The 17,684-nt window shown below is 30.6% G+C and overlaps 1 protein-coding gene across 2 annotated transcripts in view; it reads right to left on the minus strand.

Moving 5' to 3' along the window:
- Nucleotides 1–471: 471 nt before the first annotated feature.
- LOC136026111 (TNF receptor-associated factor 4-like) overlaps nt 472–17,684 on the minus strand; it is a 53,844-nt gene continuing 36,631 nt past the window's right edge. Inside the window, exons 4-7 of one of the 2 annotated variants that reach the window (XM_065702393.1) lie at nt 14,396–14,537; nt 11,427–11,545; nt 9,386–9,541; nt 472–2,082 (exon numbers count right to left, since the gene is read on the minus strand). In XM_065702393.1, the coding sequence (XP_065558465.1) occupies nt 1,885–2,082; nt 9,386–9,541; nt 11,427–11,545; nt 14,396–14,537 (615 nt within the window). In that variant the 3' untranslated portion in view covers nt 472–1,884. The remainder of the gene's footprint in view (nt 2,083–9,385; nt 9,542–11,426; nt 11,546–14,395; nt 14,538–17,684) is intronic. The other variant, XM_065702392.1, reaches the window with a different exon arrangement.

A 17,684-nucleotide genomic window follows, 5' to 3' on the forward strand; every position in this document is an offset into this window, starting at 1 on the left:
CATGCTTCTTCAGGCTCGTCCAAGAGCCTGAAGAGCAAGAACTTTTGAACTTTTCGATACGGAAGAGCAAGGCCGTAACCAGGATGATATTTTTTCGGAAAGGCGGGGAGGGTAAACTTACGAAAAAATTCTACAAAACACTTAAAAACGTGTTTATATACAATTTGTTCCAGTTACTTTTTAAGAGTCGGGCAGTTTCTTTTTTTGAGAGGGGGAAGGGGAGGGAGAATAGCAGTAATCCACCAAGAAAAACGGCATTGTTGAGGATGACCTAGTTTTAACTGACTAATAGCGCTGGTACCCGCTGGTAAATCACCCGCTGGTACCTTCTACTACTGTCTCTAAAACAGGAGAGCTGAGAATTTAAATGTAAGTTAAATATGGACTTCTTATTTTTTCATTTATTTAAATTAAATTTCAAGTTGTTTGTTAGGTTATTTGCTTTATTTTCTCTTTTTTGTTCTTCATTTTCTCTTGTGTGTGCTACTTCACTCTATAGCGGGTTTTCCATTAGATAAATAAAAAAATATCCAACTTTCAATTACTTATAACTTATGAATAGGGCGTGTATGGACAATAGCAAGCATATTTAAACAATAGTAGTTTAGCTAAAAAAAAAACAATAATAATAATTTGGAACAATATATGGTTAACATTTTATACCCAAATAAACCAAATACTGAAGTGCTTCAAGGACTTAACACCTTTTTTTTATTTCGAATTTAGGGCCCGTAGGCATAAAATAAAATTAGAATGTATGACTTTTTATCCAAGCATTATGGCTATTTTTTATTTTGTCCAAATGTAAATTTAAAAGTTTGGGTTTTTACAAGCACCCTAGTGAGCAGTCTTTTTTTCTTTTTCTTTTTTTTTAGCAAAATTTGCTATGAAGTATTGGCACAAATTAGGTTAACTTACTCTATTATTAGAATTACTTACTTGCTGATGTTAATTGCAGAGAAGGAAATATAAAATAGTAAGAAAAGATTGAAAAATATTTTTAATATTAGATGTTTCTTTCTGATTGGACTAAAATCCCTCAAACTTTGGAACTGTTGCTAAATGATTTCATAGTAGATTGTTAAAAGACATTTTTTAAATTTAACAATTTTTATAGAGTGCATGTATTACCATGGCCGATGTAAGTTACTAAATATTCTATGTTTGAAAGTGGTCTGTTTATATTTTACAATTACATCATAATGCTACATTTATTGAAACCACCAAAAATAGTTGGTTAAATTAATATTACATAATAAAGGTTTTCAACGTTGATATTGTAAATTATTCAATTTGGCTCGCCTACAAGTCCAGTTATTGTAACAGTATCAATTTTCCTCTTCATAAAGGTTTAATTAAAATCCACATAACGTTCTTTCTACACAAACAGGTTAAGTTTAACAGCAGCAACTTTACTTGCACCATCAGAAGAAAAGATTACATTGATACACATTGTATCATGTTGATATACCAAAGATTTTTATTACCCTTGCATATACATTAGTAAACACAAACTTTACTTCCAGTCACTCGGCAATTTAAATTCCAATCACTCGGAAGAACAGAATGTATTGATACAAATTATTTCAGTGCTGATGCATAAAATTTGATTGTTACTTTAACTGTTGTAAAAAAAAAAAAAAAAAAAAAAACTCATTCGTTATTTAAAATAAACATAACGTTCTCTCTAATCGCAAAGATAACGTTAATTCTTAACAGCGACAACTTTATAGTTTTTCACTTTCACTCGGAAGAATAGATATTGACACAAATCCTTTCAATATTGATACATAAAATTCCGTTTTTTATTCAGCTATTGTAAAAAGACTAACTCTTCCGTAAATACACACAATGTTCTCTCTACTCGCACAGATAACGTTAATTCTAGACAGCAACGACTTTATTTGCATCCACTTTCACTCGGAGGAAAAGAATATCATCTTTTATAAAATGTCGCTTCTTGAGCATTTCATGTGAGACGAAACGAGGGAAGCCAAACCCAAGGGCATCAGGCTCACGTGAAGGTCGCTGAAAATTCTCCCATGTTGGGTCTGGTATAAAGCTCTCTACGATATTACAAGCCTGAAATAAAATTATAAGTAACATTTTATTACTGAAGAGGCCAGGAATATAATAAATAGACGAATAGTATCGAACATAGAATACATAGAATATATATAGAATAGAAAAGGCGAATAAAAATAGAAGAGACGAACTAAAAGAGACAAACGGTCTGAGGCCAATGTATATCAGCAAGCGTTTATTTTAAATTTTTTATTCTTTTTAGAATAATTTCTATACATTATACATGTTTGTTCCAATTAGGTAAGAATGATGGATCGGAATATTAATCTGAATGACTAATTACAATAAAAAACTTTAACCTGCATAATATATATCTTTGAATATATATATATACTAGCTGTTGGGGTGGCGCTTCGCGCCACCCCAACACCTAGTTCGTGGGGGCGCTTCGCGCCCCCCCCAAGCCCCCCCGCGCGCGTAAGTCGTTACGCGCCATAATAGTTACGCGCCATTGTAGTTGTGTCCCTATGTCCCACCTGTGAATATAGATATATATATATATATATATATATATATATATATATGGTTTTAACTACGTAAAACTTGCGAATATACAACATTCTTTGCTGTCCCATTGTCTTTGCATATAAATAGATTGTCAGGTTTACCGACTCTTGAACATGCAACATATAATGTTGTAGTTGTGTCCCTGTGTCCCGGTCGTCATTTATATTCCCTGTGTCCCGGTCGTCATTTGTATCCCGGTGTCCCGGTCTGTATATACATTCGTTTTTTAGTTTTGTTTTTCTCCTTTATTTTTTTCCTTTTTTTTTCTTTTTTAGCTTATTTAGATTTTTAGATTTTTTAGTTTTTTTATTAGTTTTTAGTTTTTTTTTCTTTTTAGTTTTTTTGTCCCGGTCGTCATTTATACCCCCCTGTTTCTCCCGGTGTCCCCGTTGTAGTTGTGTCCCTGTGTCCCGGTCGCCATTTATATTCCCTGTGTCCCGGTCGTCATTTGTATCCCGGTGTACCGGTCTGTATATACATTCGTTTTTTAGTTTTGTTTTTCTCCTTTATTTTTTTCCTTTTTTTTCTTTTTTAGTTTATTTAGATTTTTAGATTTTTTAGTTTTTTTATTAGTTTTTAGTTTTTTTTTCTTTTTAGTTTTTTTGTAGTTTTTACCTTCTTTTTAGTTTTGTTAATTTTTTTTTTTTACTTATGTCCTGGTCGTCATTTATACTCCCTGTTTCCCGGTGCTTTGTTGATTGCTAATCGAACATTCCTTTTGTCCTGGTCGCTTTCTCTTTGAGTGTCGTCATTTATTTTTTTCTTTTTTAGTTCTTTTAGTTTTTACCTTTTTTAGTTTTTTTTAGTTTTTTAGATGAAAATTTTTTTTAGTTTTTTCCTTTTTTTCTTTTTAGTTTTTTATTGGTTTTTACCTTTATGTTAGCTTATTTTTCAGTTTTTTCCTTTTTTTTTAGTTTTTTTTTTATTTTTTATTTTTTTTAAGTTTTTTACCTTTTTTTAGTTTTTTTAGTTTTTTTAGTTTTTTAGCTTTTTTACTTTTTTTATTAGTTTTTAGTTTTTTTGTAGTTTTTGCCTTTTTTTAGTTTTTTCAGTTTTTTTTTTAGTTTTTTATTGGTTTTTACCTTTATTTTAGCTTATTTTTCAGTTTTTTTTCTTTTTTTTACTTTTTTTTAGTTTTTAGTTTTTTTAGTTTTTTACCTTTTTTTAGTTTTTTTAGTTTTTTTAGTTTTTTAGCTTTTTTATTTTTTTTATGTTTTTAGTTTTTTTTGTAGTTTTTGCCTTTTTTTTAGTTTTTTTAGTTTTTTAGCTTTTTTATTAGTTTTTAGTTTTTTTTTGTAGTTTTTAGTTTTTTTTTGTAGTTTTTGCCTTTTTTTAGTTTTTTCAGTTTTGACGTCACCTGATCCAGTTTTTTCAGGTGACGTCACCTGATCCACGATCCACAGATCCACAGACAACTTATTTTTATATATATAGATATTATTATTTTTATATATTATAGATATTATTATATATATAGATTAGCTTATTTTTCAGTTTTTTCCTTTTTTTTAGTTTTTTTTAATTTTTTATTTTTTTTAGTTTTTTACCTTTTTTTAGTTTTTTTAGTTTTTTAGCTTTTTTACTTTTTTTATTAGTTTTTAGTTTTTTTGTAGTTTTTGCCTTTTTTTAGTTTTTTCAGTTTTTTTTTTAGTTTTTTATTGGTTTTTACCTTTATTTTAGCTTATTTTTCAGTTTTTTCCTTTTTTTTTAGTTTTTTTTAGTTTTTAGTTTTTTTAGTTTTTTACCTTTTTTTAGTTTTTTTAGTTTTTTTAGTTTTTTAGCTTTTTTATTTTTTTTTATTAGTTTTTAGTTTTTTTTGTAGTTTTTGCCTTTTTTTAGTTTTTTTAGTTTCTTAGCTTTTTTATTAGTTTTTAGTTTTTTTTGTAGTTTTTGCCTTTTTTTAGTTTTTTTAGTTTCTTAGCTTTTTTATTAGTTTTTAGTTTTTTTTGTAGTTTTTGCCTTTTTTTAGTTTTTTAGTTTTTTAGCTTTTTTATTTTTTTTATTAGTTTTTAGTTTTTTTTGTAGTTTTTGCCTTTTTTTAGTTTTTTCAGTTTTGACGTCACCTGATCCAGTTTTTTCAGGTGACGTCACCTGATCCATCCATCCACAGACAGACAGACAACTTATTTTTATATATATAGAAGATATATATATATATATATATATATATATATATATATGTATATATATATATACTAGCTGTTGGGTGGCGCTTCGCGCCCCCCCCCCGAAGCCCCCCCCGCGCGCGTAAGTCGTTACGCGCCATATTAGTTACGCGCCATTGTAGTTGTGTCCCTATGTCCCACCTGTGAATATAGATAGATATATATATATATGTTTTTAACTACGTAAAACTTGCGAATATACAACATTCTTTGCTGTCCCATTGTCTGTGCATATAAATAGATTGTCAGGTTTACCGACTCTTGAACATGCAACATATAATGGTCCATGGGAAAACAATCCGTATTCAGATCTATACCTCATGATTCTAATGATTGCCATTGAGCTTTGTTGATGGTGATTGCTAATCGACCATTCCCTTTGTTGCCGTCGTCATTTATATATCCCCCTGTGCCCCCCGGCGTCCCCGTTGCAGTTGTGTCCCTGTGTCCCGGTCGTCATTTATATTCCCTGTGTCCCGGTCGTCATTTGTGTCCCGGTGTCATTCCCTGTGTCCCCGTCGTCATTTATATATCCCCCTGTGCCCCCCGGCGTCCCCGTTGTAGTTGTGTCCCTGTGTCCCGGTCGTCATTTATATTCCCTGTATCCCGGTCGTCATTTTTTTTCCTTTTTTTTATTTTTTTTTCTTTTTTAGTTTTTTTAGTTTTTCAGCTTTTTTAGTTTTTTTATTAGTTTTAAGTTTTTTTTTCTTTTTAGTTTTTTTTTGTAGTTTTTACCTTTTTTTTAGTTTTATTAGGTTTTTTTTACTTATGTCCTGGTCGTCATTTATACTCCCTGTGTCCCGGTCGTCATTTGTGTCACGGTGCTTTGTTGATGGTGATTGCTAATCGAACATTCCTTGTGTCCCGGTCGCTTTCTCTTTGAGTGTCCTGGTCGTCATTTATATTCCCTATGTGCCGGTGTCCCGGTCGTCATTTGTGTCCCGATGTCCCGGTCTGTAATTTCGTCAGTCGAAAACATGACGTCAGTCAACACACAAACATGACGTCACCCGACAGACCCACACACACACAGACAACTTATTTTTATATATATAGAGATATATGTATATATATATATATATATATATATATATATATATATATATATATATATATATATATATATAAATATATATATATATATATATATATATATATATATATATATATATATATATATATATATATATATATATATATATATATATATATATATGTATGTATATATGTATATGTATATGTATATATATATATATATATATATATATATATATATATATATATATATATATATATATATATATATATATATATATGTATATATATGTATATATATGTATATGTATATGTATATGTATATATATGTATATGTGTATATGTATATGTATATGTATATGTATATGTGTATATATATGTATATATATATATATATATATATATATGTATATATAGGTATATGTATATATATGTATATGTATATATATATATGTATATATATATATATATATATGTATATATATATATATATATATATGTATATATATATATGTATATATATGTATATGTATATGTATATATATGTATATGTGTATATGTATATGTATATGTATATGTATATGTATATGTGTATATATATGTATATATATATATATATATATATATATATATATATATATATATATATATATATATATATATATATATATATATGTATATATATGTATATGTATATATATGTATATGTATATATATATATATATATGTATATATATATATATGTATATATATATATATATATATATATATATATATATATATATATATATATATATATATATATATATATATATATGTATATATGTATATATATATATATATATATATATATATATATATATATATATATATATATATATATATATATATGTATATATGTATATATATATATATATATATATATATATATATATATATATATATATATATATATATATATATATATATATATATATATATATATATATATATATATATATATATATATATATATATATATATATATATATATATATATATATATATATATATATATATATTAGCTGCTCTTGAAATTTGAGTTTATGCTTTTTAGGTATGTTATGTGACCACAGCAGGATAGTGATGTGATACACAAACCAATGTGAGTAATGTAAGCATGAATACTCTATACAACATCCTAGTATAACCCGGTGGTGGTTCTCGGCCTGGGAAGAGAGAGGGCAGCTGCTCCCCCCAGTTCTTCTGACATCTTAAATTAAATTTTTATTTTTTTGTTTTACATTTTTACACTCTTATGATATACCTTCCCACCAGATTACGAGGCCTAAAACTGCACTAGTAAAACCCATATGATATTTCAAATATTGACGAGGTCTGTGCCAAATCTTCATTAGTGAGATTTTCTAACTGACTTGGTTTCTTTCAAAGCCCGAGATTCAACAAGGATTGCACGCATATGAACAGTTGATCCTCTCGAACGTCAAATAACCAACAGTACCAACATATTTGTCTGAAATATAGGTAACTGTTTCGCTGTTTATATTAGTCCAATCTTGTAGACTTATTCTATTCGTCTTAGCAAAATAAAATATTTTGTATGAAATAAAATGAGATACTGCATCAAGAAATGGACGAAAACAGTAAAACGGTTTCTATTAAAACCTGGTATCTTTGTCAGTCTTGAATGAAATGAAATGTTTTGAAATAAATAAATTAAAATTCTTCATAATCAAAAAAAATAAATAATATAACACTTTCATAGTACATCCAATCTTTGTTAAGTCTAACAATCTTGGTTAGTCTTATATGAAATGATATGAAATATTTTGAATGAAATAAAATCAAATTCTACATAATCAAATAAATGAAATCGTAAAACGGTTTCTAGTACAACCTGGTATCTCAAATAAATGCAATGAAATAAATTTTTTGAATGAAATAAAATGATATTCTGCATAATCAAGGAATTAAATCGTAAAATGGTTTCTAGTAAAACCTGTTATCATCCTCAGTCTTGAATAATTTGAAAAGAGATTTTTGAATGACATAAAATGAAAATCTGCATAATCAAATAAATGAAATCGTAAAAGTTTCTAGTACAACCTGATATCTTTGTCAGTCTTGAATTAAATGAAATGAAATAAAATGTGGAATGTTGAATAAAGTGTCTTGAATGAAATAAAATGAAATTCTGCGTAGTCAAATAAATGAAATTATAAAACGGTTTTTATTACAACCTAGTATCTTTGTCAGTCTTTAAGGTATGCAATTATAGAGACAAATAGGGTGGGATGCAAATACTACTTACTCCTTTCCAAATTTTTTAACAACAAAAAGAAATAAATAGAATTGAAATAAAAAAGAGGAAATTAAATCAAGAATATGCAACAAAGAACATACGAAACTACTTCTAACCTGTTCACTCTCATCCTCCTTTTTTATTACAACTACTACTGCTGAAAACTTACTGCAGCACCAAGCCACTTAAGACCAACACAGCTATGCAGACTCCTTCTCCATCTCAATCTATTGAAAGATACCCTCTTTACACCCTCCCAGGAACTTTTCATTAACCTTAAATCTTTCCTTACAACATCATCCCACCCCAACCGAGGACGACCTGCTTTCTGTTTAGCCCAAGACAGTTGGCCGAAAAGGATAATCTTTGGCAATCTGTCATCCTTCATCCACAGAACATTTCCTAGCCATCTCAACCTTTCTCTCATTATTTCCCTAGAAAGCAGGACTGAACCACACTTTTCATACAGCGTAGTGTTTAAAGCTTACTGTACAGCCTACAGCGCCAATTCTGAGCGCCGTTCGTTGTTTCTCGAGTGGAGCATTGTTTAACTTTTGAGCATAAAATGTGTGATTGACCACAGAGTCAAGAGTGGAAGGCATAATTTTTTTAACACGAAAAGATGAAAATTTGGAACAACAGTTTTTTCCATCTTTAATACAAATCTTGCAAAAGATGCAAAGACACAGCCTTTGATTCAAAAGAGAAATTGTAATAGACCTCCAAGGATTATAATTAAATACCTGTATTTGATGACCAATTAATCAATTTAATGACTAATAATCTGATAAAAAGTCTTAGATGCGCATTTTTTGTTTTGGGCAAGGTAATAAAGTAAGAAACATTGAATGATTATAACCAAGCGCTTATGTTTAATAACTAACTCAAAAATAATTAATAAGTTAACTCAGTAGCCACCAACAGTCTTAGGTACATCCTATTTTGAGTTAGGAAATATGGTTAAGAAACCTTACCAAAAAACCTTACTAAAGAATTATTATTGCATACTCGTATTTAACAACTAGCTAAATAACTAATCAATTATTTAATAAATAAACCAAAAAAAGTTTTTAAATATGTCCTTTCTTTTGGGAATAAATATTGAGTAAGAATCCTTGAACATTGATAACTGAACATACATTTGATAAAATCACTAATTCAAAAACTAATGAATCAATTTAATGACTCAGTTCAATTGCTAATTATCAGAAAAATCTTAGATGCTCCCTTCTAATTTTTGGGCAAGAATAGGTAGTAGAGATCATGGAAAAGAAATGAAAGAAGAACTTACAGCCTCTGGATTTGAGGTTTGGTCGTGAAGGGTGAAGGAAACAGTATGTGCAAAGGGCCATTTAAGCAATGCATCATACTCTCCAGGAAGGATTTTTATGTACACAGATAAATGACTGTTTTCACCTGAGCCATTACCATTGAGAAAAACAGAAGCCTGAAAAACAATTATCGTTTTCAATCGCCTAGTAATAACAGATCAATCATTAGTAATATTTATAGCAACTTTGTAGATGTATATATCAAATTATTGGTACATTTTCAATTCATATTTCACCATTTCTCTTTATAAATATTTATTCTTCATTTATTTTCTTAGTATATTTTTTTTATTGCTCTCGAGTAAAGATTCTTACTTACACAGATAAAGCACTGTTTTGATTTGAACCATTACCACTGAGAAAAACAAAATCCCCTAAAAACCACTGTTTTGATCGTCCAATAATAAAGAATGTGCTATTTAATATGCGAATTTAACTACTTTGTAATTACATGCACCAAATTATTCGTATTTTTCAACATACATTTTTATCATATATTTCTTTTTATGTATATATTTCTTTTATTATATATTTATTTATTTATTTCCTTAATATATTTATTTTGTATTCTAATATTCTCCAGGAAGTATTTTTATTTACACAGATAAATGACTTTTTTCCCCAGAATCGTTATCATTGACAACAGAAGCCTGAAAAATAATTACCTTTTTTAAGTGTTACCAATTATCTAACAATGATGGATTAATAATCAAATAAAATTTAGTTAATTATTTCTTAAATATATGTAATTGAATTAGTATTGTTTTTATATAAATTTCTACCACATAATATATTTTCAGTGACAAATGATAATCCTTATTTATTTTCTTAGCATTTCTATTATTTTCTCCAGGATATATCTTTATATACAAAGATAAATGACTCTTTTCATCAGCCCTATCATCCAATTGAGTTAGAACGATTAGATTTTTTTTGGGGGGGGGTACAGTTTTAGAGGATGGTGCCAAATTTCTCTTCTCTAATCCCTACAAAACTGTATAAGCTAGCGTTTTTATCGTTTTTATAAACCTGTCGTCTGACAGACAATTTGGCTAGCAGCATTACAATATTACTGCAATTATATATACCTGCAATGCTAATGGGCAATGCCAGTAGGGCCCATTTATAAAAAAAATTGTCACTGAATGGAAATTTCAATCACAACATTCAAAATTATTACAGTCGAATAAAAAAAAAACAAATGAACCCATTGTTGGACGTTGTTAGGGTAACAACAGTACGTGTATCCCCTAGTAAAATTGTTGCCAAACTTGATAAACCATTATCCAAAAGTCATTTATAAAGTGAAGTTCTGGTAGAAGAAGGTATAAGTTCCCTCCTTCGCTACACCCAATGACAGAGTATACTGTAAAAAAAAGTTTTTAAGACGAAACTAAAAGAAAATCTCTCTTTTAAATGAAATAGATGCAAGAAAAACAATGTCAGATGTGGGGCAAGTCAAGATCCTCATAAAGAAGCTTTGCATAACATTAGTTTATAAACTACTGTTGACTGAACTGCTAAGCCAAGTTTCGAATTAGTGATAAAATATGAATTGTTGTTTCAATTATCAGTTTTATTTTTAAGCTGCTAGGAAATTTTTAATCTATGCCCATTGAATAAAAAACTCTTCAAGTTTTAGTATTTTAAAACGAAGAACATTTATCAGAATACACCATGGGAACTATTTTCTATCCAAATCCCATCCCCAAATACTCCCTCAAAGTATATGTTTTACTCCGTCTAAGTAAAGTATCAGATTTGAATCTACCATAAAGTCGATTTATCACACATTCACATATTTACACCAGAACAAGGGAAACGACCCCCATTAACCTGGAAAATAAAGCACATTATCTAAACATGACTTCAATGATAACAAATTATGCAAAAAGTAACGTTACCAACACCAACAAATAAAGAAAACAGGCTATTCAAATCCATCGTTATTTTTCACACACCATTAAAAAAATGAATCATTAGAGGAACAACAAGAATTACCTGGAGTTTATATCCATATTGGCTTGTGTAAAAGGGGGGACTTATGAGCTCAAACCCTTCCTTCAATTTTGCTTCAGCAAGACGTGTTGAATAGTCACTAATCTTCCAGACTAGGGTACCTAAAAAAACATTTATTACATTAGTGGGTGGAATCAATAACGACACCAAAAAGGTAAACTAAATGACAGTCTGGATAACAAGAAATACTACAAATTAGTTTCATGCAATTAAATATCCCATAAATTCACTTCCCTTCGTCCAAATGTGTCTAATCAGGGATAACCAACAAAGAAATGGTATATAAACCCTTATTATAACTTAAGTTATTTAGACAAGAGAGGAATGATAAAGAAATTTATTGAACTTCTAACGAATGAGGTGGCACATATCAGGCATAACAATGAGAACATTCAAAAGAGGGTTCTAAAACAATTTTTGTGTCGTCCTCTCGTATTTATAAGAATGGCATAAATCAGGTTCATCTAACTTCAAGACAACACGAACTTACTCTGAGCTTTGGATCGAAATGTCTGTAGTCCAGCTTTCACCGTGGCATTCTCACCCCCTGCCAGGGTAGCTTAGACATTAAATATCATAATAGACTAGCTATAAGGAATACCAGTAGACTAAAAGATTATTTCACCTCGGAAAAAGAAACATTTTGCAATTTCTCGGTGCATTTTTTTCGTTATTTTAGTTTATGATCAATGGCATTAACTGGGGTTAAGGTATGTACTCCCCCCTTTTAGATCCCCATCCCCACATCTCAGATCCTCCATCTTTTTTAAATTGGTTGAGTGGAAGCTAAAACAACCATTTATATCACATAAAAATTAGGGAAAACCGGGCATTTAATTTATTACGAAAAATACGATGTTATGCAGCATTAGTAGTAGCGATCATCAAATTCAAAAGGGGGAAACTTGGATGCAAATTCTGCAAATATTAGCTGAAAACGCATTGGACCAAATAGCTTAAGAAGGTGTAATTTTCTTTTGAATGTGTCTCTGGGAATCATCTGATTGTTGATATGTGAATCTCCGCGGACGGAAAGCGTTGTGAAATTTAATTAATTTGTTCTGCTTGTTCATTTTCATGGTTCAACGTGGCAACGTTGACAAAAATGAGGTACTACTCTAAAAGGTTTTCGGGTATTCATCTAAGATGAGTCCAATAGGCACAAGGTCACATCAAGGAGTTTTTTCCGGGAGGGGGGAGGTTAAAAAGTATTTAAAAACGCATCTTAAATCTGTTTTTGTTACGTGGTTGCGAGTTTAACAAACATTTCAGGCGAGATTCTGACCCCCTACCCCCACTCCCCTCCTGGATGCTGCCTTGACTGGAAAAAATTTATTTTTATTATGATGTCCTTAGTAGAGGACCTCTTGTTTCTACAAGAAGGATTTTTTTATACATTCAATACATTGGTGAAACAATTTGATTTGGGGAGTTCTATTTTCCAACCATTTAACTGAGTGACAAAAGAGCATATAGCGTATTTTGAATTAAAAGAAAGATTCCTAAGGATTTGAAAACCAAGCAAGTTACAAGAAAACGGATTCAGCCAATCAATAGACTCTGTCTTATTTTATAGAGGACTGAAAACCTGAGTTTTTGCTAAATTTGGCCTAGTGTCTTTTGAAATCCTGTATCCTCTGTCTATGAATAAGGTCATTGCATTGCAGTTTAAGAATGCATTTGTGGGAATTAGTATAAAATAATTAATTAGCTCAAACATATTAACTTAAGCTAAATCAGTCTAATTAAATTAATTAGTTTCAATTAGATAATTTGCTTAAGAGCGTTTCCCAAATATTTGGAGAACCAAATTTGATACAAAAAAATAGATTAAACCAATCGAAAAAGTTTTGTCATTTTAAGAAAGTAGGTAGTAGATCTGAGTTTTACCAAAGATATCATGTAACACCTTTTGAACTGCAGCCGCCTACCTGCGATGCATCTTCCTCTTTATTGTTAGTTACATTCTGACTTAAAGCATAGCGCTTTAAGAGACATCTATGATTTCGCAAATAAGTCTACGCCGAAGTGAAATTCCAGCTCTTCTAACTATATATTTTTTAACTGTTTTTTGCATTTGGTTGTCAGGTCCGCCATGGGGTAAAATCACAATTTCTTCTTCTTGGACTACTTAATATAATTTAGACGAATGCTTTCAATTTATGTAGAATATAACATATTTATTCACTACACCCAACTTTAATCTAACCCAATCAATATAGAAAAAATTAATAAGTCAATATAGTCAATATATTGACTCAATATATAGTCAATATAGTCAATATTATAAAATTAATAAGTCAATATAGAAAAATTAATTCAGCGATGAAAGGCAATGAACTTTGCACTTTAATGAAAACAAAATACTTTAGAAACGTTTTCACCTTTCTTACTTTCAGAAATGAAAAATTGTCAAAACTTTAAGGAAGAATGTCAGTATATGCCAATTAAACTGAAAATCCACGGTCATTTGTTTGTTGTTTTTTTTTTTTAGTAAAGTGGAAATTGTGTTCTGGTCTTGAGAAGGTATAGGGGTTATCAGCCCTACTCATATTAATTTTCTCGTTTTGAGTTTAACTCGGCTATCTATTTTAATTTCTGTTCGTTTTGAGTTTCATTTATTTATTGATAGTGATTTGTTATAGTTTTACGCTTGGAAGATTGTTTGACATTATTTTTGTCATTATTGGCTTAATGGAGCTCTTTACTTTTCTTTGAGAAACTTGTATTGTTGAAAATTTGTTAAATTAATAAGCAAAAAAGCCGAATCAAAATGAATAATTTGCTCAAAGTGGGCAGCCCCCTGCCACGGCACCTCCCCCAAGTCAAACCACCCAGGACAGCTTCCCAGTTGCTCCCTCTCTTCACTTTGAATGGCTCTTGGTACATGTGATTCATATCGATAAACTGAAGTCATTGTGGAAAAAAATAATAGCTAAACCATAACAAACCTGAGTAATTAAGGTTCATTCTTGAGATCTGAGATCGCAGTGTTGTAAGCTGCTGCTGCTGCCTCACTGCAAATGAACACATGAGGCCCAAATGCTGACGCATTGAGTCTTCTTCGTGTTTCTCGACTGCATATCGTGGACCCTGAAATATTTTAAAGTTAAGCATTGAAAAACTACACTCAACGTTCTATTACAGTGTTTAACTTTCGCGGGGACAAATATTTTGCTACGGTGTCCTGTTTATGACAAAAATTATCCTTATATTTTATGTTTGTTGTTTCATAGCTTTTAGATCTGTTTTCAATAAATAAAAGTTCAAATAGGGATAAATTCTATCTATCCCTATATTCGTTAAACCCTATATATCCTATACATTCAGTGATAAATACTGGATATAGGGATAATAGACACGGTATTCCAGTATTTTTTTGTGAATTATCACTGTCAATTAAAACGATTTCTCCCTCTTTAAACTTTTTTTTATCGCCATAGAAAGGCACTGTGGTTTTCGAATTTACCTAAGACATGTTTTCATTATCCCAAAAGGATAGACGTACCCAATTTTATAAAAAGTGGTAAGTTTTCTTAACACCAAGGCAATGATTAATCTGAAAACAATGGCATATTTACAATACTGTAAATAGGTTCTGAGACAATACATGACATACAAATAAGCTATACATGGCGCATAAAAAAGCAAAAATAAAAATGAAAACCCAAAAAGACTGCTTTTTTAGTACTGACAACAGTTTGTCGAAATATCAGCTCTGTTTTATTTTTCACTGACAGAAAATTATCCTCTTTGTTGTTTAGTCTTTTTTCCTTTTTTTCATTCTTTTTTTTTTCTAGGGGATGCTATACAATCGGTGTGACATTCCGAAAGTCAGAGGATCAGAAAGGATTTAATTTTAAGGTTCCCCCTCCAGTTTACATAATACGTCACTTTGGTGGTTTCATTGAAAAATCCTTTTGGTGTTTCTATTTAAAAAAAACAACCCCATAGTTTGAAAGATACATTTTGCCCCCCCCCCCCTATTTTTCGTGAACTGACACCACAACATGCAAAACTGGCTACTTAGATGTGTCCTTTTATTACCATCATTAATTGGAACTATCCTTATTCGATGCAGTGGCTGTTTTTATAACATATAGTAACTATTCAGGCTAGAGACATGCGCAGAGGGAACCCCCCCCCCCACGGAATCTTTGATTTTTCTGAATTTCTCGGCGCGTCTTATTCAATTCACCGAATAAAATTTACGTTTTATTATTGGGAACTCTCCCTTCACGAAAAATAACTCGTGAGCAAAGTCCTTTTTCAGGTATTATATCTACGGCCCAAAGTTGCCAACAACTTTCTGGTGGCTCAAGAATACAGAATTTGTTCCAAAATAGAATTCGAGGATATCACTCTGTTTATTAAATTTAAACCTTTTAGCTTCTATTCTCAATGAAGCTGCAAAAATTATAGCATTCATTCAGGAATCAGTGAGAGCAATCTAAATGCGTAAGGCAAGGAGGAAGGGAGGTTGGCTGCCTCCCCCTTTCTACATACGGTATTTTTTGCTCTTTACCACTTTTATCAACTCGAGAGCTGTTTTAATCATCTTAGCTAAATTTTTTACTGATTAAAAAAAGCTGACACCTGCAAACCAGTGCAGCTGACGCCTGCTACGCATGTTAGAAGTAACCATGGGTGATGTAAGGGGGTATGATGCATTAGACTTGTGCCAAACGAAGTGTACCACTTAGCAGAAAGCCTTTCGAGCTATATCCGCCATATTTGAATGATTAAAGCTAGAATTTTATTCAAGTAAGTACTTTCTAAGCGGATATCCGTGAATAGCGAACATATAAAAAAAAAGAATTTGTCGAATATAAAATTTCATTGGATAATCCTACTTTTTAAATGTTTTCTCTTAAAGGGAAACCAGTAAAATTTAGGGGCTGTGGTACTGAAAGAAAAAGAGGATAGTCCTTACAGGAGCCTCGATCGGGGTGAAGGGACACGTGCCTCCGCTCCCTAATTTTTGAAAAATACCTTTTTGAGGGTTGTTTCAATTGAAAAGTGCCTTTTTCTTGTTAATGTCATTGAAAAGTATGAAAAACTACGAGCTCGCCCCTCCCCCTAGACTTGGAAAAATACATTTTTCCCCACCCACCTAAATCTTTATGAATTGACACCACTACGTTCTCGGCACCCATAAAATAAAAATAGATTTGGTTCCCTATTTCAATTTCCATACTAGACTGAATTTGGTGGGCGTTTTTTTCACTAAATAAACTATTAAACAATTGTGTCACTTTTTTAAATATCCCAAAGACGCTCACGATGTTTAATCTGTGTGATCTGGGAAAAACCGGTTTGTAATTCGCATTAGATTATGATTAGTTTAGTCCCAGTGAGAAAAACTATGATTTAGGTATATTTTAATTAAATATTTTATATATAGTGGTGCTTTGGTTAGGTTAGGCATTTAACATAATGATTTCTGGGCAGCCTGCTGTCCAAAATTTCCTTCCATAGTTTCCGTAATTTTGTTAATGAAGCATTATATTTCCATTATATTTTGGTATATATCATTATGATTAACCTAACTAATCATTATGATTAACCGAACTTCACTTCTTGAGTATTTTTTGGATATTTAACAAATACCAAAATTGTTATAGATAATAATATATTTCTTTTTAATCTCTTTGTGAACTCACTCAATTAAGCATAGCAATACAGTGTACTATAATTGCATTATTTTTTTTTTTTGCCAAGGACTGTATCCCACTATGATTCCATCCCAGCCAAGGACGTCTGTATAATATTTTCAGGTGAAAGGGAGGGAAACGAAATTTATTTCATCATTTGAATGAAAGGTGTCCAGAAATTTAAGAAAACTTGGTAATTCTCAAAGTCAGTCCTAGTGACCCCCTTGGGAACGTCCCTCTTCCAAGCTCTCTAAAATATCAGTTTTTTATGATTCAGCCTAAGATTATCGGTATGTTTCGCATAATGTGTACGTAATTTGCATTATTTCAGCTATAGTCTTTTTGTCAAACTAACAAAAAAAGTGTACCCTCATACATGTAGGTGTACCTCCTATTTTACCGTTTAACCTACAAGTATCAATTCAGGAGCGTAGAATGAACTTCCCTATATCTTGCTATATCATTCGAATAATTCGACTGACTTTTGGGGTTTCGAAAAAGTTCCAATACCACTAAAACGTCTATACCCCCAGGACAAATGTTATACCCACTATACCCGTCTATACCCCCAGAACAAATGTTATAC

This window comes from Artemia franciscana, chromosome 4 (genome assembly GCF_032884065.1).
Source record: "Artemia franciscana chromosome 4, ASM3288406v1, whole genome shotgun sequence".
In the NCBI taxonomy this organism is placed as follows: domain Eukaryota; kingdom Metazoa; phylum Arthropoda; class Branchiopoda; order Anostraca; family Artemiidae; genus Artemia; species Artemia franciscana.